A 26,342-nucleotide genomic window follows, 5' to 3' on the forward strand; every position below is an offset into this window, starting at 1 on the left:
CTTTCCCCTAGAACTACAAACACCAACCCCTAACCTCAGGGATGTTTGACATCAGACTGCCTGGATTTTTTATCCTGCCTCATCCCTGTTTGTTAGATAAGCTCAGACTTGTCTCTTAACCTCTCTAGGCCCTATTTCCTACCTCTGCAAAGAAGAATGTAAATGACTCCTCCCTCACAAGCCCTGAGCCAAGCTGCAATGGTATCCGACACTAGGGCTTAGGGACTTTGCTGGGTGTGGTGTGCACACTTGCAATCTCAGCACCTAGGAGGCAGAGGCAGGAAAATCACTGCAAGTTTGAGGCCATTCTGGTCTGGATAGTAAGAGCATCTCAGTAACCAAACCAGGACAAGAAAGTGTCACAGATAGACAATCAATCAAGCAAGATTGGTGGCCTGAGTTTGAACCCCAGAACTCACATAAAAGGGAAGGGGAGACTGACCCCACATGTGTCATGGCATGTGCTCCAACATGCACACATATGCATGCACACAAAATAATAACAAATCATTTTTGTTTGTTGAGACAGATAGGGTTTCTCTGTGTAGCCTTTGCTGTCCTGGAACTCACTCTGTAAACCAGACTAGCCTCAAACTCACAGACATCCTCCTGCCTCAGCCTCTTGATTGCTGGGACTAAAGGCATGTACCAGGCTGCAAATATTTCTAACAACCAACTAAACAACAACAACAACAACAACAAAATGTGCTTTTTACCTTGTCCTTCCACTCCCTCTCCACCGTTAGTACACAACTATCAGATGTGACTCAATGTAAAAACTGACCAAACTGAAGAAAGGGGAGGTTTAACCAGGTTCAAAGTTTTCTTCTGATGAGTATCTACTTGGATGAAATCTTTAAAAATAGCAGTGATCATATTGTGCTCCAAAGCATCCAAGTTATTTTCTTAGCTTTCCCAATATCCTGAGTGCTTTTACTGAACAATCAGATTGCAGAATGGATTTAGAAGCCATAACTGGCCAAACACATTCTGTTTGGACAGGATCAGTTAACACTCAATATAGTGTGCTGCCTGCTAGGGGAGTAGTCTTCTTGGCTTTATCTTCAGAGCAAACCCTATGCAGTTAGTGCAACTCTCAACTCTTTTTGCAGATGGGAAAGCCAAAATCAGCAGGCGAATGGACTTACTCAGTATTTCAGCTAGTGAACGTTGATGGAGGCTTTGAACACAGGCATCCTCGTTGTAGAGGCTGTAAGCTTGGCTGCTGTGCTTTATGCTCATCCCTCATTGTCCATGGGGATTTTGGTTTAAAGTTGATGGATGCTCGGTGATAGACTGTGTGCTTAGCGTGCACTGGGTCCTGGGTTTAATTCCCAGTATGAGGTGTCTGCAATGGGAGTGAAAGGAATCAACAATGTTAGAGTAGCTCTCCATAACCCCTCACACCCTTGCTTGTACCGTGAGTCATCTCTAGGGGCTAGAGGTATAGGTTGAGCTAGCCCAAGGAGCACGTGTGAGCCCTTGGACACAGCACTGTCCCTGGATTACTTTTACCTATTCAGTTTTCTGTAAGGTTCTTGAGAACCCTCCAACTTAGGTATACCAGGGGTTCTGGAAGCAGTCCCTCCATGGATAATTAGGAACAACTGTATACCAAAGGCGTCAAGCATATGGCCTCCACAAGAAGACTGCCTGTGTTCAAAGCCTCCAACAGACACTAGCTGGAACACTGAGTAAATCAGCTCATCACCCCAGATTTGTTAAGCCTAACATAATGTAAATGTGATATAAATAGTTGTCATATGTTTCTTGGGGAATAAAGGTTTTTTTTTTTTAAGTGTGTATATGCTTAGTAGAGATGGAGTTTTCACAGATTTTTTCCAGTTCAGTTCCACACCAGAAACTACAGGATTTGTAGAACTTGTGGCTGTGAAGGGCCAGCTGTATTGTACCTTTGAATAGTTGGACCAAATCGGTCATATATGGGACAACCTATATTCTAAGGAATCTAGGAGAAATACTGGGGCTGGCCAGATGTGGTGGTAGACACCTTTAATCCCAGCAGAAGCAGGTGGATATCTGAATTCAAGGCAAGCTTGCTCTACATGGTGAGTAGCCCAGGCCAGCCAGGGTTGTATAGTGAGGCTCTGTCTCTAAAAAAAAAAGTGTGTGTGTGTGTGTGTGTGTGTGTGTGTGTGTGTGTTTGTGTGTGTGCGTGTTTTATATATTTTGTTTCATGTCCTCAGGAAGTTTATTACATAACACCAGGTGATACTGCTCCTCAGACTCCTATATGGGGCAAGTTTACACACTTACACACACACACACACACACACACACACACACTCATTCTTTCCCTGCTGCCCCCTCCCTCTCATAGTCCCACACCCCTACACACACACACACACACACACACACACACACACACACACACGCACTGGGATTGGTGTTGGGACCTAGCCCTAAGCCTTACTATAAGATATGTATACTCAATTGACCACATCCTCATGGCCAATGTCATTCTCTGGGGTGGTGTCTTTAGTGAGAAGTTTGAATCGACTTCCAAAGGTCCTTTTAACTGTTGATGCTGGGATGCAGCTCAGTGCCATTTCCATGCTAGGCAAGTGCCCTATCACTGAGCCGCATGTCCGAAGCCTGGCAGCCTGTCTCTCCTGGCAGTTCCTTTTCACGATGCCTTCCCTCAAGAGCTCTCCAGACGTGGCTCTCCCACCATGCTACCGGGAACACCTCCTCCCTCCACTCCTGGGCTAAATTTCTCATTTATTTGTTTAAATTTTTCTTGTTTTGTTTTGTTTTACACAGAGATTTACTATGTAGCCCTGGATGTCCTGGGACTATGTCGATCAGGTTGGCCTCAAATCACGAGCGATCCTCCTGCTTCTGGCTCCTGAGTGGTAAGATTAAAGGCATGCACCACTATGCCTCACTTTTTTTTTTTTCTCGGAGCTGGGGACCGAACCCAGGGCCTTGCGCTTGCTAGGCAAGTGCTCTACCGCTGAGCTAAATCCCCAACCCCACTATGCCTCACTTTATCTGTTTGTGTGTTTCTATGTTGAAGTTTTTTGCTTTTTTTGAGACAGGGTCTTTCTTTGTGTAGACCAGACTGGCATCAAACTCACAGAGATTCTCCTGTCTTTGCCTCCAGAGTGCTGGGATTAATGGCATGTACCACCACATCTGGCTCAAAGCAGGAACCTGGAGGCAGGAGCTGATGCAGAGGCCATGGAGAGGTGCTGCTGCTTACTGGCTTGCCTCTCATGGCTTGCTCCATCTGCTTTTTTTTTTAAAAAAAAAACAATTTATTTATTATGTATACATCATACAGCTTTCTGCCTGCATGTATTCCTGCAGGCCAGAAGAGGGCACCAGATCTGATTATAAATGGTTATGAGCCACCATGTGGTTGCTGGGAATTGAACTCAGGACCTCTGGAAGAGCAGACAGTGCTCTTAACCACTGGGCCATCTCTCCAGCCCTCCATCTGCTTTCTTATAGAACCCAGGACCACCAGCCCAGGGATGACACCACCCACCATGGCCTGAACCTTCCCCATCAATCATGCTGATCTACTTACAGCCTGATCTTATGGAGGCATTTTTCTTAATTGAGGTTCCCTTCTCTTAGATGACTTGCATCAAGTTGACCTAAAACTAACCTGCACACAGCCACTTTTCTATTTAGTCTTGAGGCAAAGTCTTACTGCATAGCACAGGCTGGCTTCCAACTCCTCATCTTCTGGCCTCACATTCCTGAGTACTGGGATTGTAAGAGTGCCCCATACACCCAGGGATCACTTGTTTCTTTCTTTTTTTTTTTTTTTTTTTTTTTTGAGCTGGGGACCAGAACAGGGCTTTGCACTTGCTAGGCAGCGCTCTACCACTGAGCTAAATCCCCAACCCTTGTCTATTTCTTTCTTAAACACACACACACACACACACACACACACACACACACACACACACACAGCACAGGGTTTTATTTCTAGCCCATTGGGCAGGGTTCTGCCAGGACCCAGCAGGGCAGGGAGCAGGCTCTCAGAGGGCTGAGGTCTCCACTTTTCTTTTTTTGTTTCGGAGCTGGGGACCGAACCCAGGGCCTTGCGCTTGCTAGACAAGCGCTCTACCACCGAGCTAAATCCCCAACCCCTCCTCCACTTTTCTCTCGGGTGACAAATGGGTTCCTCAGCACCACAATGACTGAGTCTCCACACAGGAACATCTTGGAGATGTAGTGGTCCTTGTTGACAGGCTTGGACTTCTTCTCGCCCTCGATGCTCTTGGGGACCTCAGTCTACATCTCCTTCACTTTTTCTAGCACCACGTTGCAGTGCCTGTCAAAGGCTTTCACCTGGCCCAGGAGTTCCTTCTTGATGCGACAGTAAATGAGCACTTGTGTGCTGTTTTTGACCAACTGCGTGACCACAGAGAGGGGACCTGTGTTGAATTCCTCCTCCTCCTGCTTCTGCAGCTCCTCTAGGGCCATCTCACTCTTGGGTTTATTGAGGAGATTCATGGTGGAGGTTTCACTCACAGATCACTCCTGCCTCCCCCTCCCTTCAAGCGCGTTGCTCTAGCCTCTCCACTTGGCTATTTCTTGAAGCCAGAATGCTAGGAATAGTCCTTCTGTTTCCTTGTCCTCATTCCCCACATCCTGTCAGGTACCAAGTCCTGTTGTGTCGCTCCTTCTCTTCACTTTCAGAATGTGCTTTTCTAGTCCAAGGATACCCTGTCCAAGAGAAAGCCCTCTGTTGTGTCTATGTCTCTGATGTCCTAGTCTCTTCCTCTATTCAGCAACCGGAGAACAAAAGGATATTGAATCTTTGGCTCAAAAATCCTTTGATGACTTTATTTAAATCCAGATTCCTGCACTTGTGTGATAGGATGCTGTACCATGAGACAGACTTACAGTATGGCTTCTGGAGTCAATGAAAAACTTGATTTAGATGTCAAGTCAGCCACTTCATAGCAGGGTGACTTTTGGTAGTGTCTTACGGTTTCTATTGCTATGATGAAACACCATGACCAAAAGGAAGATGGAGAGGAAAGGGTTTATTCAGCTTACACTTCCACACTTCTGTTCATTACCAAAGTAAGTCAGGACAGGAACTGAAACAGGGCAGAAACTTATAGGCAGGAACTGATGCAGAGGCCATGGAGAGATGTTACTTACTGGCTTGCTTCCCCTGGCTTGCTCAGCCTGCTTTCTTTCTTTTTTTTTTTTTATAGAACCCAGAAACACTGGCCCAGGGATGGCATCATCCACAATGGGAGGCTCCTTTCTCTCTGATGACTCTAGTTTGTGTCAAGTTGACACACAAAACTAGCAAATACAAGTAGTGTTTATTTTTTATTTTATGATTTTTCAGGGCTGGAGATTGAACCCCAGGCCTAGAAAATGCTAGGCATATATTCACTCTATCATTGATCTACACCCCAGGAAACATCTTTTTTTTTTCATTTAGAGACAGTATTCGGCTCGTGAACCCTTCCCTACCTTAGCCAAAGAGGTGACTTGAGCCACAGGAACACACAACACATGGCAGCTTTGGCAATTATGGACCTTAATAATATGATTCCAATTATCTCTCATTTTAAAGTTATCAGGGGCCAGATATGATGGCACATGCCTTTGATCCCAGCACTACTCTATGGAGGCAGAGAGAGGAGGGTTTACATAGTGAATCCCAGGCCAGCCAAGGCTACATATCTAGACCTTGTCTCAAAAGCAAAAAATAAAACTAAATAAGAAGAGAGGAGAAAGAATAGTTGTGTAAATAAAATTATCAGGACTAGTAAGTCGAATCAGTATTGATTTAATTGACTGGTGATGATTCATGGTTATAATTAACAATGTGATAGATAGCTCTTGGTCTCTTGTCTTATAACCTGTTACTATAAAGTCATTATGATAGTATTTTGGATTCTGCTATTCTCTCCATAGCCTCACTTCTCCCTTGCTTCCCCTTCATTTACATGTCTCATTTTCTGCTCTCTCCCTGGAACACCTTCCTTGTACCATCCGCTGAGTTCTCCAGCTCCCTTTTGTCTTGCTAAGACCCTACCCCAGATTAATGAAGATGTCCAGTCCATGGGTCCCATGCATAAGCTCTTCTTCATAGAGTGCCTCCCACACTATACTCTAATTATTTTCTCGTTTGTCCCTTGGAATTATGGTCATCGATTTGAGAAGGAGTTGGATATCTTGCTTTGGTTTCTTTAGATAGGATCTTGACTGTGTTAACTAGATTAATCTCAAACTTGTAGGTCCAAGGAGTCGTCCTGCCTCAACCTTCAGAGTAGTTGGGACTACAGATGTGTGCCACAACACCAGCTCAGAACCCTATGCATTGTCACCTTATTCAAGCTCTGAACACTCTGCTGGGCCCATAGTCCCTTAAGTGTTTGCTGAATGAACAAGAGGTCTACCTGGTAGTGAGCAGTGTTCCCCCTCAGTCCACCTCCCTTCTATGTGTCCTAGGGCCCAAGGCAGGCTTCTTTGAAGCCAAAAGTAAGACAAATTGAGATTGAACAAAGGTGGATGTTGTCTACCTGGTCACTCTGAGAACTTCCTGTATCTGTCCAGATATTATATATAATTTTGTGTGTAAGAGACAGGATTGCAAGTAGCCAAAGCTGGCCTCCAACTTTTTATGTAGCTGAGAATGAAGCTGAAGGTTGATCCTCCTACCTCTGCCAAGTGCTAAGATTACATATGTACAGCACCATACCCAGGTTTATGAGACACATCCCCAACCCCTACCCCAGAGGTATTGCTGTCCTTCACTTTATAACCTTCTCAGTCTTAGTGAAGGAACGGACATTCTGTATGTGTAAAATGCATTTCTGGTGGGGTCTTCCTGGAGATTCTGAGGTAAAACACACTGGTGCTTTGTAAGCTGCAAAGGGCTGCATGCAATACTTACTGATAATCGAACAGAAAATGTGTGCTTTGGCTCAGTCCTCTTTAAGCCCCCACACAGACACAGGCTGTCCTGTTTGTACAGCAATATCACTTCAATCCAGTTACAATTGATTGGCATTATCACTTTCTTTCTTCTGGCAGCTTCCCAGCCTGCAGCAACATGTTGACCACCACAGAGACATAAAAAGCACCCTTGTCTCGGTGGGATCATATATACAAACAACCCTTAAAGTGGATTATTTTGCAGATGGCTGATCTCATTTTTTTCAATCCTGATTCTATTAGTTCCAATTTCAGAAGGTGACATTTTCTGACTTTGTCCCCTTAAGCACAAGCAAAACTATAGATTTCTACTGTTGTTTTCAGCAGCTAGAAAGTGATGGCAGCACAGAGACTGGAAGGTGTCTTGTGAAATGCAGGATGTAACTCTCATTCATTCATTTACAAATTCCTCTGCTCAGATCCAGGGTGCCAGTGAGTGGAGCGAGCTTGGGATAGAGCTGTGGACAACATTGGTCTTGTGGCCCTCACAGTCACACAGGGAGACTTCAGGGTAGAGGTTGATGTTGCTAAATAGTTTGAAACAACGAGCTATGTAGCCTGGCCTTGAACTCTCTAAGTTGCCAAGGTTGGTCTTGAACTCCTGATCTTTCTGCCTTCATTCCTCAAGTGTTAGGATTACTGGTGTATGTACCACCCATACCAGCTAAACAGACACTTGTTATTGTGTGGCAAAAATCCATGCTGGAAGAACAGGAAACAGTGTGTATAAGCTTCTAATCTTCCAGAGATTGGCCAGAGTAAGCAGCATCTCAGTTGGAATCTGAGGGATGGTTGAGAGTCAGCTGGAATAAAGTTAGGGAGAGCAGGCAAGAGGGAGAGTAGAGTGAAGAAAAAAACGTCCCCAGAGAGAAAAAATGTCCAAAGAAGCTGAAGAAAGAAGGGAACAGGGTGCACTTGGGAGCCTAAAGGAAAACTAGGAGCCAGATGTGATGGTATACATTTGTAATCCTGAAACCTGGAAAGCAGAGAGGCAGGAGGACCACAAGTTCAGAGTCAGCCTGAGGGGTTGGGGATTTAGCTCAGCGGTAGGGCGCTTGCCTAGGAAGCGCAAGGCCCTGGGTTCGGTCCCCAGCTCAAGGAAAAAAAAAAAAAAAAAAGAGAGAACCAGAGTCAGCCTGAGCCACATAGTGGGAGCCTGACAAAAAAAGAAATGGAGGCTGGTAGATGTGGTGGTGCACATTTTTAATCATAACACTCAGGAGCTAGAGGCCCATAGATCACTGCAGAACCTTCACAGATCAAGTTCCAGGCCAGGCAGAGCTGCATGGTGAGGCTCTGCCTCAAAATATAAACATAAATAAGTAAAAGGAAATGTAAGAAAAGAAGGGGTGAAGTGAATATAAGAAAAAAATAGAAGGAGGGGTTGGGATTTAGCTCAGTGGTAGAGCGCTTGCCCAGTAGCGCGCAAGGCCCTGGGTTAGGTCCCCAGCTCCAAAAAAAAAAAAAAAAAAAAAAAAAAATTAGAAGGAGCTGGGAGAGATTGGAAAGATGGCTCAGTGGTTATGAGCACTGACTGCTCTTCCAGAGGTCCTGAGTTCAAATCCCAGCAACCACATAGTGGCTCACAACCATCTGTAATAAGATCTAATGCCCTCTTCTGGTGTGTCTGAGGACAGATACTACAGTGTACTGACATACATAAGATAAATAAATCTTAAAAAAAAAAAGACAGAAAAAAGAAAAAATAGAAAAAGCCAAAGACTACAGGAATAGAAGCCTCATGAAAGTAGGACAGAAAAGGAAAGCGATGAGTTCTGTTTCTGCCGTGTTTTAGTTGTTTGGGGGACCATTCAAGATGTCCAGGTGTTAGGTGATTATGTGGACTTGAAATCAAGAAAGAGGTTTTGTGGAGTGGAGAAATGGCTCAATGGCACCCACACAGCAATGCCTCTGAGCCAAGAGGTGTTTTAGAACAAGTAACAGGATTCAACCTGACTTCCAGGGATAGGGCTATAAGGTAGGGGAGAGACTGGGTTGGGGTTAGATGAAGTAGCCTTCTACAGAGCTCTGCTGAGCTAGGAAGAGGAGGAGGGCCCTCATGAAAGGCACGGAGGTAGCACACGGGACAGGATAAGATAGCCTGCTGGGCCTTGAAGCATGACACAGTGCAATGTGCTAATAGGCTTGTACTGATTGGCAGAGACAATTGTTAACTTCTCAGCATGGGGATGCCTGCCTTAACACATAGGATGAAGAGGCAGAAAAATCCCTGTGAAGTCTCGGTCAGCCAGAGCTGCATATGAGACTATTTAAAAAAACAAAACAAAACAACAACAACAACAAAAAACAATTATTAAAAATCAAAAATAGGCAAATTAAAAAATTTTTGAATAGAAACAAGATTAAATAAAATGTTAAACAGAAAGAGATATTAAATATGGGAAACCTATTTTCTGGAATTGAGTGTGACGCTCAGTGGTAAAACGTGTACTTAGCATGAGTGAGGCCCTGGGCTCAGTCCCTAATACCAAAAAACGAAATCCCAAACCAAGAAAAAGCAAGCAAAAGTAAATACAAACAACGGAAGCCCTCATGCTTCCTATTTGTGCTGCTATTTTTTTTTTACTCTCATTTTGCCCTTCAGGTTTCTTGTGCCTGTTATACCTGCATGGTACTGCAGGGGACCTCTTCCCAACCTCCTGGTTAATGAAATCACACCCGTAACTGCCAAACATTATAAATCAACGCTTGGTTAATTATCTAGAACAGTGCCTCTCAACCTGGGCATCTATCTCAACCCCTTTGGGCTGGGAATGACCCTTTCACAGGAGTCGCATATCACATTTCCTACAATCAGATACTTACATTAAGATTCAAAACAGTATCAAAATTACAGCTATGAAACAGTAACGAAAATAATGTTATGGTTAGGGGTGAACACAGCATGAGGAACTACTGTATTAAAGGGTCATAGCATTATGAAGGTTGAAAATCACTGCTGTAGAAGGAAGTTTTACAATGTTCAAAATGCAGATTAGATTTTAAACGTGTTAAGCATACTGGTGTATGTCTATAATCCCAGTAACCGAGAGGATAAGATTAGGAAGGCTGTAAAGGTCATCCTGGGCTACAGAATGTGACTGCTTTATCATTGTCACTGATCATATTGACCTACATCACAGCACATGGAAGGAGAATCAAGAGTTCAGGGTCATTCTTGGCTACATGTTAAGTTTGAGGCCAGCCTGGACTGCCTTTTTTTTTTTTATTAACTTGAATATTTCTTATATACATTTCGAGTGTTATTCCCTTTCCCGGTTTCCAGGCAAACATCCCCTTCCCCCCTTCCTTATGGGTGTTCCTCCCCACCCCCCCCCATTGCCACCCTCCCCCAAAAAGTCTAGTTCACTGGGGTTCAGTCTTACAGGACCAGGGCTTCCCCTTCCACTGGTGCTCTTACTAGGATATTCATTGCTACCTATGAGGTCAGAGTCCAGGGTCAGTCCATGTATAGTCTTTAGGTAGTGGCTTAGTCCCTGGAAGCTCTGGTTGCTTGGCATTGTTGTACATATGGGGGTCTCAGCCCCTTCAAGCTCTTCCAGTTCTTTCTCTGATTCCTTCAACAGGGGGTCCCGTTCTCAGTTCAGTGGTTTACTGCTGGCATTACGCCTCTGTATTTGCTGTATTCTGGCTGTGTCTCTCAGGATCGATCTACATCCGCTCCTGTCGGTCTGCACTTCTTTGCTTCATCCATCTTGTCTAATTGGGTGGCTGTATGTATGGGCCACATGTGGGACCGGCTCTGAATGGGTGTTCCTTCAGTCTCTGTTTTAATCTTTGCCTCTCTCTTCCCTGCCAAGGGTATTCTTGTTCCCCTTTTAAAGAAGGAGTGAAGCATTCACATTTTGATCATCCATCTTGAGTTTCGTTTGTTCTAGGGATCTAGGGTAATTCAAGCATTTGGGCTAATAGCCACTTATCAATGAGTGCATACCATGTATGTCTTTCTGTGATTGGGTTAACTCACTCAGGATGATATTTTCCAGTTCCAACCATTTGCCTCCTTAATTTCATAAAGTCGTTGTTTTTGATAGCTGAGTAATATTCCATTGTGTAGATGTACCACATTTTCTGTATCCATTCCTCTGTTGAAGGGCATCTGGGCATTTCCAGCTTCTGGCTATTATAAATAAGGCTGCGATGAACATAGTGGAGCACGTGTCTTTTTTATATGTTGGGGCATCTTTTGGGTATATGCCCAAGAGAGGTATAGCTGGATCCTCAGGCAGTTCAATGCTGGACTGCCTTTTTAAAGACTTTTTTTTTAAAGTTTTTCTCTTCTTTTCCCTTTGCTGTGATAAAATACTAACAAAAACAGCTTAAGGAGAAAGGGTTTCTTTTACTTCACAAAAGATACATTCCATCGTGGTGGGAAACTCAAAGCATCATGCACTTGGTCACCTCAGATCCACAATCCGAAAGCAAAGAATCAAGGCCTCTTTTGCTCCTTTGCTGGATCTTCCCTCACTAACCCAATCAAGATAGTCTCCCACAGTCATGCCCAGAGCTCCACCTGCCTCTGCCTCCTGGGTGCTGAGATTAAAGGCGTGCACCACCACACCCGGCTACTTTTGGGTGATTGTAAATGCTGTCAATTGTAAATAATTGTAAATAACACAACCCATCACACCCAGGTTAGCCCCGAACATGTCATTTCATTCTTTTTAGTTAGGCTGTTGAGTTTCTTTGATTATAAACCTGCAATGGGGGCTGGAGAGATGGCTCAATGGTTAAGAGCACGGACTGCTTTTCCAGAGGTCCTGAGTTCAATTCCCAGCAACCACATGGTGGCTCACAACCATCTGTAAAGAGATCTGATGCCCTCTTCTGGTGTGTCTTACATATAATAAATAAATGAATTCAAACAAACAAACAAACAAACAAACCTGCATCAGTCATGAAGCCCAGCCTTCCCAGGAGTGTGTGTGTGTGTGTGTGTGCGTGTGTGTCCATGTAGCACAGCAAGTTTGTGGAGGTCAGAGGACAATCTGCAGGAGTTGGCTCTCTCTAATATATGGGTTCAGGGACTGAACTTGAATTAAAAGAGAAATAAAAAAGAAACTATATAACTGCTCCCAATGGAAGAAAAAAAAGAGAGAGCATAGTCAGAGTCAGAAACACCTGGAAGAGTCCAGAGTGAGCATGACCCTGAATTGGGCCATGTGAGGAGAGGGTATGGGAAAGAGGAGAGAGTAGCCGTCAACCAACAGGGTGTCTGAGCCAAGACTGGCCAGAGATTACATAAAAAGGCAGATAAGCAAAATGGTTTATTTATTATATAGGGAAGGGCAGCTGGGAGAAAGGCAGTCCAACCCCTAGGCTAGAGAAGTTTAGGGTAAGGGTCAGGATATGCCAGCCATGCCCTGTAATGATATGGCAGCCGGCATCTGCTTTGGTATATTAATGGGCAACTCAGCCATTTGTCCTGGGTTTGAGACCTAACGGAACCCAGGTCATCAGGATTGGAAGCAAGCACCTTTACCCACTGGAACATCCTGCTAGCCAATTTTTGCTGATCTCTTATGTCCGACCTGCAACTATGTTTACAGTCAGCAAATGAAGTCTGGTGTAATGGTGCTCACCTTTAATCCCAGAATTTGGGAGGCAGAGGCAGGCCTTCAAGGCCAGACTGAACTATACAGCAAGTTCCAGGATAGCCAGTGGTACACAGAGAAATCCTGTCTCAAAAAACCACAATAAGTAAGTAAGTAAATACATAAATACGTAAATTAATTAATTAATTAATTTTTAAAAAATGAATGTTAGTTTAATAAGTGTATTGACTTATGGCTTTTTTCACATTAACAAATAGAATAAAAGCTTGACTTGCTGACTAACATCTGTCATTCCTGCACTCAGGAGGCTAGGATGGGGGTCAGGGAGCGGATTCTGAGACCAGTCTGTCTCAAACAGAACTACAGCAAAAAGTAAAACAATAAAGATACAAACCTTAGAACTTAACTCATTTTCAATGATACAAACAACGTTGCTGCATCAGTTTTTTTTAACACTATTTCCTTAATTTTTCTGTAATTCACATTCTAATGCTTACAAAAGACATACAATTACTACTTACTATTTGTTGTTTAGGTTTTTTTAGAGTACATTTTTTTAGATTTTATTTATTTTATGTTTATTTATTTATTTATTTTTTCTGATTGTGCATCTGAGGTGACCAAGTGCATGATGCTTTGAGTTTCCCACCATGATGTAAAGTATCTTTGTGAAGTAAAAGAAACCCTTTGTCCGGAAGCTGTTTTGGTTAGTATTCTATCACAGCAAAGGGAAAAGAAGACAAAAACTGGTGCTGAGCTGCAGGGTTGCTGCTGAGGTAAACCTAACTGGGTTTTAGGCCTTTAGAACTGTTTTATGGCTGGGATGTGACAATCTGGAGCTTTGGATTAGAAACGCTGTCCAACGCTGTAATCAGGGCTCGCCGGCACACTCTAGCAGGAGCTTGGAAGATAAGAATGCTAAGGGAAACAGACAGTGGAGGCCTGGCTCCGAAGTTTCAGACAGGAAGAGGACTCTCCGGATCCGGGTTTAACATTTTTTTCATTCGTTATTTTGGTGTGCGCATAGTGCACATATGGAAGTGAGAGGATGGCGTTGTGAAGTCAGTTCCCTCTCACCACCGGAAGTGACTGAACTCAGGGCACTAGTCTTACACAGGAAGCACCTTCACTAAGCCATCTCACCAGCCCTGACAGACGGCTTTGAAACTTTTGGAATTGTTAATGGTTATAGGAGTTTTAAAGCGGAGTGAATGAATTTTCTTTTACTTTTTATTGATTCTTTTTGAGTTTCACACCATGCACCCCAGTCCTGCTAATCTCCCCATCCCCTCATATCCATCCTTCACCCTTGCAATGCTCCCCCAAAATAAACACAGACACACCAAGAAGGACGACACTAACAAAGCATAGGAAACTCATCATAGGCACTGCTGTAGTGTGTCTCAGCGTGCCCCACAGTATCTCTCTCTGTCCACACGTCTTCACTTGCAAATGTCCATTGCAATGAGTCACTGGTCTGGTTCGAGATCTCTGGCTTCTCTGACATCATCAATATTGGATCCTCACTGGGACTCCTCCCAGTTATCCTGTTGTTGCCCTGTGTCATAGAGATCCTGCAGCTTTGGATCAGCAGGACTGGCCCTTTCACATGTTCCAACCATTCACAGATGATAGAGATTTTGGGCTGGACCAATTCAGGGCCCTGGATCTGGGCCTGGGTGGCAGCAGAGGCCATTAGCTCACCAGTCTCCATCTGCACCACAGGGCAAGCTCTTGAGCACTGCTCTGGTTAGGTCACCCAATGCTGCCATCGGGTGGAGGCAGGGTCATCTCCCCTGCTCTCATGCCCTCTGGACGGCTCACCCACACCCATGCCCCCACAAACAGTCCATTACTGTGCTGCTCACTCAAGGTACAGGACCCACTCTCACAAAGCGCTGCAGCATGTGGGGCTATACCAGCTCTCTTGAGCTCACAATCTGAGAGCTGACTCACCCGACCTTTGCCAACAGGGCCAGCTCCACTGTGTTGCCCAGGCAAGGTACAGGGTCTGCTCTCCTGAGTGCTGCAGCTGGTGAGGGACAAGGCCAGCTCACCCACTCTCAAGTCAGCTGTAGGTGGTGTTGGTGGGGCATCATGTCTGTACCCATGCCACCACACATACCCACACCCCTATCACCAGAGACAGCTCCCCTGTGCTGTGTGAGCCAGGCACAGGGCACATTCTCCTCAGTGTGGCCACTGGTGAGAGATGGAAACAGTCATACACAGCCGGATATCCATATGGTTCCCAGTGGCTGTCCCGCCCCCTGCTGCTGCATAGCCACAGACTCAGACATGGATCTCAGCAGAAGATCGGGCTGGGACCTCACCATGGCCCCTGCTGGCAGGGCTGGTGACTCACAACAGGTTATTCCTCTCTGCTCTTGAGTCTCCAGTTCCATTTCTCTTCATCATGCTCAAACCCCGCCCCTTCTCTTTCTCTCCCATCTGACCACCACACACTTGCCCATTGTGGTGGCTCCCGCTGTAGGATGGCCACATGACTGGCATGTTCCTTGGTTGACATCCTCCATCTATGCCACATGGTGTGGTAGCAAAGAGGTGTTTGTAACCTGCCTGTGCTGTGCATTGGAGGACAGGTCTGTGGGTAGCGTGGCAGTCCAGAGCCAGGTCTGTATCTGTCCTCCTCACACTGTGCTGCACTGCCTGGTTTGATTTGATTTTTATGTGTCCTAGGCATAAAACAACTTTGTCCACCAAGCCAGACATCAGGCTAGGTTGAACAACGGTTTGCCATCTATTCTGCCCCTGACATCATCACCAAGGTGTCTCTTTGCTATTGCCAGGGTGTGGGGGCAGTGAGTGAATTTTATATTGTAGAATAAGTCATTTCCTATGGGGACAAAAATGAAAGGTTTGGATTAAAAGAGATGTGTTTGCATGATACGTTGATGGGGGTAGACTTGGGATGGTGTTATCAGCTTGATCCAATCTAGAAACATCTGAGAAAAGGGCCTTGGGGCATGCGTTGGGGGCTGTTATCTTGATTGTATTCATTGAAGTGGGAAGATTCATTCACTGTGGGCAATACCATTCCCTAGATGGATGCTGGGCTGCATAAGTGGAGAGAGAGAGAGAGAGAGAGAGAGAGAGAGAGAGAGAGAGAGAGCTGAGCAGCAAGCAGTGACTGACTGCATTCATCCCTCTTTCCCACTGCAGGTCTATGACCAGCTGCTTCCAGCTCTTGAGTTCCCGCCAGAATGGACTGTCTTGAACTGTGAACTAAAAGAAACCTTGTCCTCTTTAATTCGCTTCTGTTGCAGCCTTTTATCATCCTAATAAGCAAAGAAACTTAAGTTACTGCTACAGGGTGTGTCTAAGGTCAGTACGGACAATTGGGAACAATGTATTGAGTCTTTGTCTCAAAATAAAAGGAAAAGGAGTGCTGGAGGTTGAGGTTTAGCTCAGTGGTGAGAGCACTTGCCCTACAAGCGCAAGGCCCTGGGTTCGGTCCCAGCTCCAAAAAAAAAAAAAAAAAAAAAAAGGGAGTGCTGGAACCTGAGGGTATGGTTCAGTAGTCATTTGTATTTGGGTTGGAGATGTAGGTCAGTTGGTAGAATGCCAGCCTAGCGTGCAAAAAGCCCCCAATTCTGTCCCAAGCGTCATTATGTACTGGGTATGGTGGTATATATGTATAACCCCAGCATCTGGACAAGAAAAAGGATCAGAAATTCAAGGTCACCCTCCACTGTATAGCAAGTTTGAGACCAGCATGAGCTACATGAGACCTTGTCAGAAAGAGGGGGGAGGGGAGAGAACATGATGTGAGTGACTTGAGGACACAGTAGCATGCTTGTCTAGCATTGCTTCCTTAGCACCTGTGTGGCCCTAGAGTCAGTCTTCAGCATTAAAGCAAAGCAGCATTCTGTAAGAATTACCCATCTATAAGGAGTTCCCAATGGAATGGTGTCATTTTTAGATTTTTTTAATGAGTGTTTACCTACATGTACATATGTGCACTATGTGTGTGGATGATTGTGAACTGCCATGTGGGTTCTGGGAACTGAACTTAGGTCTTCTCCAAGGGCTCTTTAAAAACAAAAAACAGGGTCTTACCTGGCCTGGAATTTATTATGTGGATCAGACTGGCCTTGAACTCAGGGAATCCTGTTTCTGCCTCTGCTGTCAAGTACTCTTAACTTCAGAGCCATATCTCAGCCTTGAGTATTGTGTTTTAATTTTCTTTTCTTTGTTTTCTTTTGAGCGGTACTGGGAATTGAACCCGGGACCTCATGCACACACTGAACTCATGATACTCAATGGCATACTGTCTTATAATTCTGGGTAGTGGCACTGAACCCCAGTGCCCATTCTACCATCTGATCTCCAGGGGAAGCAGCCAGTACTCTAGTGTGTTCTGTTGCTGAAGTATGGTATCTAGTAGGTTAATGTTAACAGGGTTGCATGTAACCCAGAAGGGCCTCAAACTATGTAGCTGAAGATGCCCTTGAACTCCTAAACCTGTCTCTACTTCCCAAGGCCTGGGATTACAGGTGTAATTTTACCTGATTACCACTCCCAGTTTAAGTTAGGCTTACTGAAATCCAATTTTGATTTGTAGTTGTTTTAAATTACAATGGGTTCTACCATTTGGTCCCCCTTCTCATTTCTTTTACACAGTGCACACAAGCCATCTATTGTGTTTGGAAACCTGTAGCTTATTCTAATGATATAATTTAATTTCCCAAGTACATTAATACAATCTGGTGTTGGGACAGGAGTCTTCCCTTAGTAAACCCAGGCCTCCCAGATAACGAAACGCTTAAGAGGTAGACATATGTAATCCTGCAAGCAGGACAAGAACACAACTGGTGCCCCCTGCCACCTGGGGGTTGGTAACAGCCTGACCACTGTCAGGTTGCTTGGTCATATTAACCAATCCCCTCTCCCCTACCCAGAGAAGTGATCCCTGCCATGTAGCTTAAGTCATGAATATCCTGCTTCCTCCTCTAAACCCCAGGGTAGACATTAACTAAGGCCACTTCCTTGAAGTGTAAAGTTATCTTTTTCCCTAAGAAACTTTAAAGATTTCTCATGGTGGGCCACTTCACTTCAGACTCCTGCTGTGTGGTCAACATTACTAAGACTTTTTTGCATGAAAAGACAATCCATCTTCACACCTACCCCTACCTCTCCCAAACATTTCCCAGGTTGGGGCTGGTTGCTTACTTAATGTTTCCTAGGTGGGCCTGGTGGCATATACCTGTAATACAACCTGTAGCTCAAAGGCTAAGACAGGAGGGTTGAGGGACAAGGAAGGAGGACGAAAAAAATAAAAAAGGAGAGAGTAGATAAATGGGAAGTAGCCAGGTGTAGCGGCTCACGCCTATAGTCCCAACTATCTGGGTCAACTTCTGAAAACAAAGCAAGGACAGCAAAATTTTAACAAGCAGAAATGGAGCTTGTGTTTCCCCAGGTGATTTGGATTTGACACTCTGACCCTTTTGGTATGCTTGAGAAGGTTCCAAATATAACACCTCCCCCATACCAGTATAAAGTGCTGTTGATGGAAAACCACAATTCTTACTGCAAAGAGGATAAAAGACACTTTCTTCTTCTGAATCCAAATGAGAGACTATGGCCCAGGAACAGAGATTCAGGCTTCTCAGAATACCACTTGTTTTACAGTAATAAAGGCCATAATGAAGGGAAATCTGTATTGTAGGGTTCAGATGCTGACATTCTTCAGTTGGTGGAACCTAGTGGGCTATTATTAATAGGTTCCAAAAGGTTTTACCTGATTAGCCGGAAGGATATCAGGTCAGAGTTGGGCAAGGGATGGTTATAAAAGAGGCTAACAAATTGCAGTTAACATTTCTGCACGTCACTATAGTCAAGGTACAGTGCAGGCTTGTTTTCTGAGTTTGTCTCTTGCCAATGTTGAAGCAGAATACATTTATATTGGAGGTACATGGAAAGATACCTATAATCCCAGCAACTGAAAAGCTGAGGCAGACCTAGGCTACATATTGAGGCCCTCTCTTTAAATTTAAAAAAGGAAACAGCAAGTATTGAGTGAAATCTTCACAGGGAGGTGTAAAGAAACATCTTTTTACCTGGGATAGGTCAATAACCAGACAGACCAATGTTAAGGATCCCTCCACCCAAAGTGTAGCCTAGGTGGACCGGTACTGTGTTGTTAGAGAGCATACGCAGGTGAGAGGTTACTTAACATCTGCATCCCCTCAAGTCCCACCCCATCATAAAAGGCAACCTATGGAAGCTCCATCATGGAGCTTCCCAAGATCGCGTGCAGCTGGAGGGCTGCAGGGAGTTATGAATAGAAGCAGTTAAGGCTCTTTTTGTCTCTCCCTCTCCTATCAGGAGTCAGGAGCTCTGTTACTCATCACCAGCACATGGCTAGCCTTATTTCCACACCCATTTCCTAACATTAGAGCTTAATAGACAGAAGCAGATGGGATCTGAGTTTGAGGCCAGCTTGCCTATAGAGCTGCGAGACAGCCAAGGCTACACGGAGAAAGCCTATCTTGAAAACAAAAACTATACTGCTGCCTAGTAAACACGCCAGCTGCTTCTTAAATCCTACTGCTGACGGGTACAAAGCCCATCCTGCTGCTGGGGCAGGGACATAAACCACACCCGATAAGCTTGTTTATTTTGATCTGTCTTATCTCAGGGCTATTTGTCAGCCTCATTGCTGGCACATGCTTAAGATTTTAGAAACTAAGCCAGAAGGCTCCCCAGAGACTGATAAAACTTAAGAGCAGGCCTAGAGATGAACAAAAACTATCAGTTGAGACAGGCCACCTAGCCCTATACCACTGCCTCTGGGGAAAAACTATTTTTTTTTTTTAATATTCAAGACACTGTATATTCACTCTACATAGGTTTGAGAGGGGGTGGTAGGTGACATGACCCTACCAATTGGGAATAGTATGACTGTCTTTTCCTAAGAGGCTAGGTTAGCTCATAGCATTCTAAATACAGGATCACTCCTTAGATGTTCTACACTAGCCAGGACTATACAGTCAGTCCACTTAAAGAATAATCTTAGTGATAGATTTCTTATCTAGGTATATACCAAAGCCCTGGGTTAGAACATCAATATTTCAAAGTTGCATGGGCATGGCTAGAAGACTGACTCGCCCAGCCAAACTCATTAGTAACATCCAGGACTTGCTAGGCACTAGAAGATCTATTATGTTATAAAACACCAACAAATTATGTTTGAAAAAAAGCAACATAAAACCACAAGTGATTTCATCATGCTGTTTAATCTAGCATGTTGCTTAGAAAGGCTTGTTGTGTTGAGTACAAATACTCCTCCAGCATGTCTCCTAGAGACCATTTCACCCACTGCTCTGTTTGGCTGCTAGCCTCTTGTCTCTCTCTTCAGCAATGGTGAGGCGGATTCCTTTTCCTCGGGGAAGAGAAATCCACGGTTTGTTGCCCTGAAAAAGAATGAAAACTCCATTAGCAGGTCACCACAGGGCACAACTGTCATCTATTTACTGGGCAGTTGGTCCTGAGACTCATCCTACACTTCTCACCAGCTGTGGTTGCTGTGGCTATTCTAGTCACATCTGTAAATACCAATACACTTCATACTCAACACCACCAGAGCTTACTATGTTAGTTGGCACACTGACACAGCACCCAATGATAATCTAATCTATTTCTAAGAAAAATACCCACAAACTATGAAAGGAAGATTTATTCCATTACTAGCACTGTCCATGAATCAAACTGATTGATATGGCTCCTTGGTTCTACTGACACCAAAGAGGCCCAGCACTGTCTACTCTTCATGTTTCCATAGACTGCTAGGAAGGGAGATTCAGACTTACCTTGCCAATAACAAAAATGTTGGAAAGACGAGTGGCAAAGCTGTTGCCATTGGCATCTTTCACATGAACCACATCAAAAGAGCCAGGATGTCTCTCCCTATTGGTGATTACACCAATTCTCCCCAAGTTAGCACCTCCAGTCACCATACACAGGTTCCCTAGGCGAGAAGAAACAATCTGCTTCAAGCACAGCACACTACAACCACCACCTATGTAACAAGCTCACGGTAGTGTTTGCTGAACTTGTACAAGTCCCAGGTTCAATCACCAGCAGTGCAACTGGTACCCCAAACCAAAGTCAAGTCAACCTAGCCCTTCCCCCTAGCCTAATTCCTACAGACCTATAGCTTCAAGATTTGCTCTAACCCCCAATTACGGCTAATATAAACTATGTTGTCTAACTATACGAGGAACTTCAAGTCCTGACTATCTCTTGCCTGGATTACCTCGAATCCCAAGGCAGTTTGATTAACATTGCCATATCCCAGGATCATGTTGGCACTAAAGATGGTTACATCACAATTAGCCCAAGAATGGGTGCCTATGTTTTGTTGTACTCAGGATTGAACCCGGGACCAAGCACATCACGAAGGTACTTAAGAGTTGCACTTCGAGTCCTCCTTTTTATTCTTAGAGAATCCCACCTGAGTTGATGAGCCGGGTGGTCAACCTCTAGCTTGATCAGCTGGTAATAGTTCTACACTAATAGGTGGCTTTCACACCTCTCTTCTGCCACCAAGACAATTCTAAGCACTTAAACCAAAAAAAAAAGTGAAGCAATTTCCCAAAAGAACCTTCACCCAAGCCTCAAGCGATCCATAATGCTCAAGTAAATGTACATTAGGGAAAACCCCCAGACAACCAACAGAAACTTACACCTGGTCTTACAAGCCACCCAAGGAGACAGATGCTGCTTACCAGTGTCGAACTTGATGAAGTCAGTTATCTTGCCTGTTTCCAAATCAATCTGAATGGTGTCATTCACCTTGATGAGGGGATCAGGGTATCGAATAGTACGGGCATCATGGGTCACCAGATGTGGGATTCCTTTTGTGCCCACAAAGATCTTTCTTACTTTGCACAACTTGTACTAGAAGTATAAAAGGGTTAAATACATTTAATCTCAACTCATATATACCTTATTACAGTTTTTGGGTCAAGTACCTAGCTTCAAAAATCACCAAATTTTGTGCATTCTGGTCTGAACAGCAATTAGCAGTTTCTCTTATCAATTATTCCATCAAACATTTCAATTCGGTGTACTACTTGATATGCTTAAATTTCTAGCAGCTACTGGACATGCCCTTCAGCCTGCTGACAACAGGACAGCACGTAAGGAAACCAGAAGCCATACCATCAATTGAATTAACCTTCATTAACAGCCATTAATTCAACAAGCCCTAAACCTATGTAAAAAGCCACCTAAACTGAACTAAGCGAAGAGAGTAATTAAAACAATGCCCTAAAGATTATCTATCCATTTCCTGTATCAATACGTCTAACCCACCCAAAGTAAATAAAGGTAGACCCACAAATGGAGACATGGCAACATGCCAACTAGATTCAGCCAACTCCTTTATGTTCCATGGAATACTTCAAAAGGCACTGCTCTAGCAGCCACAAAAAAGCTCCATCCTAAGATATCCAGCAAGACCTTACAGAGACTGGGAGCTGGGGGTGTAGGTCAGACCAAGCATGTGCTCACCATGTGAGAAACAGGGTTGAGTACCCAGCACCAGGGTAAGTTAAACCATGCAACAGGCCCTCACTGAGCTCATTTCTAGGCACACAATTCTAACCGAATCTGCTGACACACTCTACCAGAGAAACTAATTTTAGAGAAAAATACCTAGTCTGCTTGCCACACTAACCTTGGCCTCCTCAGGTGTAATTCGATGGACAGCAAAGCGACCCTTGGTGTCATAGATCAGACGGAAGTTCTCTCCAGTCTTGTCAATGCTGATGACATCTGATATCAAAGAATAAAGTTACCCCAGTAACCCTTACTACACCACATTGGGCTGGGTCGGGGGGCATTTTTACCACGACTCTACATAAACCTTAAATGGGAATTTGGGTTTCAGAAGCTATCCCCACAGTGTTTAAGTAAAAATACCAAGTCTGAATTTCCTCTACTCCTGATCCAATAGGTTTGCATGTGAGAGATTTGCAAGTAAAGAAATTCAAATAAAAAGGATCAAAAGCCCAAATAGCCAAACCTCTCTAAATCACCATGGCAGGGTGGGGGTGAAGATGATCAGGAAAGCCTGGCATTTTCCTAATCTCCTGCCATGTTGAAGGAGTTAAGGGCTGGTGGCCACTACCAGGTCCCCTACTCACTCACCCATAAACCCAGCAGGGTAGGTTATATCGGTCCTGACTTTCCCATCAATCTTAATGAATCGCTGCATGCAAATCTTTTTTACTTCATCTCCAGTCAGGGCATACTTAAGTCTGTTCCTTAGGAAAATGATCAGAGGAAGGCATTCCCTCAGCTTGTGTGGACCAGTGGATGGACGAGGAGCCTGTAAAAAGTTTTAAAATTGTCATTTTAGGAAAATCACTGCACCAAAACTTGAGTTATTTCCATAGAAAGGGGTGTGTGTGGTAGAAATTTAAGATTCCTCAATGTTTTGTCCCCCAAAGGATGAGGTGAGGTCTGCTACTTTGAGACCGGAGTTTGTGTCCACATCAGTTTACTGTGTAACACATGGTGTAAATCAAACAGATGTATCAAAATCGAGGCAGGACACAGGTCTTTAAGACAAAGATTCTCTCCATTCAGCTCCACGAATAAGTTTGTTAAAGGTATACATTTCACACAATACTCACAAACACTCCAGTCAGCTTATCCAGCATCCAGTGTTTTGGAGCCGCTACGCGCTTCAGATGTTTCTTGGGACCACGAGCCTGAAGGAAGTTTTAAAAGAATCATTGTTGCATTGCTACATTGTTCCGGGTCTTTCAAGCAAAGCCTGTGTAAACTTTTCAATGAACTAACTTTTGAATCTTCCTGGTCAAAATTGAAAGTATGGGATCCCAGTAAAATGTAGCAAAGGCAGATAAAGCATTAACAGGCTATACCTACTGTTCGCACCTTAGCGATTCCAATTTTTAGTTACGCCAGATGTCCCCATTATGTTTTAAAAAAGTTTGCCTGCTCACAAAAATTAGGTTCTTCCTACGGCACGCTTGTGAGTTATCCAGCGACTCGACCTTAGACACACAGGCAGACAGCACCAGAAAATGGCTTATCTCAACTATAATACTAGTACACAGCCATCTGGATATAGTTTCCGGTAAATTAACTCTTAACTTCTGCACCACCATGTGTTCTGCTCCTTTGTATACTAAAGGGTTGATACCATGTTTCATATTCGAAGGCGGAAGGAAGCTTTTTGAAATGCTTCGTACTTTTACCCTCTATACAATATAAAGTCAGTGCCAAAAAAGGCAAATGGACAATCAAGAGCCGTTCTTCAAGCAGACCCTGCTCCCACCTGCCCAAGGCTTCATTCGGCACTCCCTGCTCCTCGAATCTCCTGCCCGGTGGAAAAGCACTTCTCCCAGGGCAAGGGGACGTGTGATCGAGCCCAAGGCCTAGCCTCTGCGGCAGACTTCCACCTCGCTCAGGCCGGTAATCTCCCTTGTCACCAAGCCCATCTCTGCCAGTCTGCAGCAGCACTGCTTTCTCCTCCACCCTGTAGTCGACCGCGGGAGCCTTGATACCCCGGGCAACACCGATCAGGGAGGATGGAAGCCGATGCAACCCAAGAGCTCGCTGTACCCCTGCCTTACCATGGCTGCGCTGGGAACGGAAAGAGACTCGCCTTCTTCCGGCGAACGAAGAAATTAGGGTCGGAGGCTGCGCGCGCTGGAGCCTGGGTTGCTCCGCCCAGTCGCAGCCTTTCACAGCGGGCGGGGACTCTCTCTTGCCATCTACTGGTGGGAGGTCAGAGATCCTAAGCTGGGAAACTGAGGCTGAGAGAATCTCCCAAAAGTTCTTGCGGTTTTTCCTCAGTCCTTCTTCTTCTTCTATGTGCTGAGTGGTGAGTGCTGGGGAGGTCCAGACCAGACGCACCAGATAGCTGCCTGCAAGGAGAAATTTACAGATGGTTGAGTGATAAGAAGATACATTTTAATACTCGATACTTTTCTTATACATAGTTTCTCTAATCTTCCAGAGTTAGGGAGCCAATCCGCCAGCCCCATACTAAGAGATAGGTATGGACAAAGTCACGTTTCTCTTTCTTGCTTTTGTGCAGATTGCTGAGGCACTGGGCCATCCAGGGTGAGAGGGTAGGATCTCTGCTTGAACCTGGCACCCTGTGCATCCATTCCTGTACAACGCACTTGGCATTGATTGTACTGTAAGGGGAAGAGAGGGAACATTCAAGAACATCTGGTTTTACCTAGCCAGTACATAGACCGAGCTATTCTACTTTCCTACTTTGAAGCTGTCCTTCATTCACCATTTGAAGGAACAGAGCCTCTCAGTTATCTGTGGCCTCCGGCAGGTCGACGAACTCTGCCTACTGTAAACCGCAAAGATCCAATCCCTTCAAACTGTTATGAAGGGGGAGTTTTTCTGTCTCTCCTTTTCTCTTCTACCTCCTCCTCTTTCTCATATGTATGTGTGCAGTTGTATAATTATATATGATTTATTGGCACTAGTGGCTGCTAAGGAAGGAGTCACTTTTTCATGTATGTATGTATATGATGTATATGAAATATACATAAATCTTGAAATACACATATCTTGAGACAGAGCCTCATTATGTAACCCAGGCTAGTCTCAGATTCATAATTTTTCTGCTACAACCTGCTGAGAGTTGGGTGTACAGGCATGCACCGCTGCAATTTATATAGTTGGTACATTTTTTTTTTTTTTTTTGGTTGTTGTTGGTTTGGAAACAAATTCTCTCTCAGGCTAACTTTTAACTTTGGGACCCAAGCAATCCTACCTCAGTCTTCTAAGTGCCCAAAAGTACAAGCAAACAGATTATGTCTTTATTTTTAACTTTTGAGACAGGATCTTCTAGATAGGCTAGGCTGATCTCCAGCTTGAGATCCTTCAGCCTCATCTTCCCAAGTGCTGGCTCCACAGGTGAGATGAGCCAATTTAAGCCAGATTAGATTGTATTAAATGTAGGTTTATTGGAAAGATGCTCTCCGGCAAGCTCACCGGCCCAAGGATCGAGGCCAGGGAAGCCACCTTGGAAAGGAGAGAGAGGGGCTAGGGAAGAAAGAGGAAAGGGAGAGAGAGGGGGAGGGGAAAGACAAGGGAGAGAAGAGAGGGGAGGGGAGGAGGAAGAGAGGGGGAAGGGAGAGGGAAGAGAGGGGGAGGGGAGAGGGAAGAGAGGGGGGAGGAGAGGAGGAAGACAGGGGGAGGGGGAGGGAAATGGGGGGGAGAGGGGAGGGGAGAGAGAGAGAGAGAGAGAGAGAGAGAGAGAGAGAGCAAATGCAGAGAAGAAGAGGGAAAGAAGAGAGAGGAAGGAGGAAGAGAGAGGAGAGAGAGATAAAAATGAAAATGTCTGGATTATATAGGGAAGAGGCTCTGCAGGAAAGGCAGCTCAGCCCCTGAACTGGAAAGTTCAGGGTTGGGGGCAGGGTACACCGGATAGGGACTGAGGGATGCTGGGAGAACCTGGAGGCCAGGTCTGCTTTGATATGTAAAATATGCACCTCAGCCCCTTGTCCCAGGCTCTGAAACCAAACACTGGAGTGATGGGCGTAAGCCACCGTGGCCAGCCTGTAGCTTTATTTTAATTGCTATATAGCAATTGTACAGATTTATGGGGCATGGTATTGCATGTTTACGCATGTATATAATGTATAATAATCAGCTCAGAGCAGTTGTCACATCTTCACATCTTTAGAAGGTCTTTGTATTGGAAGCATTCAGTACCCTCTCTACTACCTATTTTGAAGCATTCAACCAAATAGTTTCAACCATCACTACCACACTGTCCGTCCGTTCACCATCTGC

At 44.7% G+C, this 26,342-nt stretch overlaps 1 protein-coding gene and 1 pseudogene across 1 annotated transcript; both read right to left on the minus strand.

Annotated features, from left to right (window-relative positions):
- Positions 1-211: 211 nt before the first annotated feature.
- On the minus strand, positions 212-4,494 carry LOC116887930 (annotated as a pseudogene).
- A 15,267-nt stretch (positions 4,495-19,761) lies between these two features.
- Positions 19,762-24,212, minus strand: Rps4x (ribosomal protein S4 X-linked). Its single transcript, XM_032889815.1, has 7 exons — positions 24,152-24,212; positions 23,186-23,263; positions 22,698-22,878; positions 22,225-22,322; positions 21,272-21,443; positions 20,354-20,511; positions 19,762-19,957 (listed from the first exon to the last, which is right to left on the minus strand). The coding sequence occupies exons 1-7, from the start codon at positions 24,152-24,154 to the stop codon at positions 19,856-19,858; spliced, it is 792 nt and encodes a 263-aa protein (XP_032745706.1). The 5' UTR covers positions 24,155-24,212; the 3' UTR covers positions 19,762-19,855.
- Positions 24,213-26,342: the final 2,130 nt, after the last annotated feature.

The sequence above is a fragment of the Rattus rattus genome, chromosome X (assembly GCF_011064425.1).
Source record: "Rattus rattus isolate New Zealand chromosome X, Rrattus_CSIRO_v1, whole genome shotgun sequence".
NCBI classification, from domain to species: Eukaryota; Metazoa; Chordata; class Mammalia; order Rodentia; family Muridae; genus Rattus; species Rattus rattus.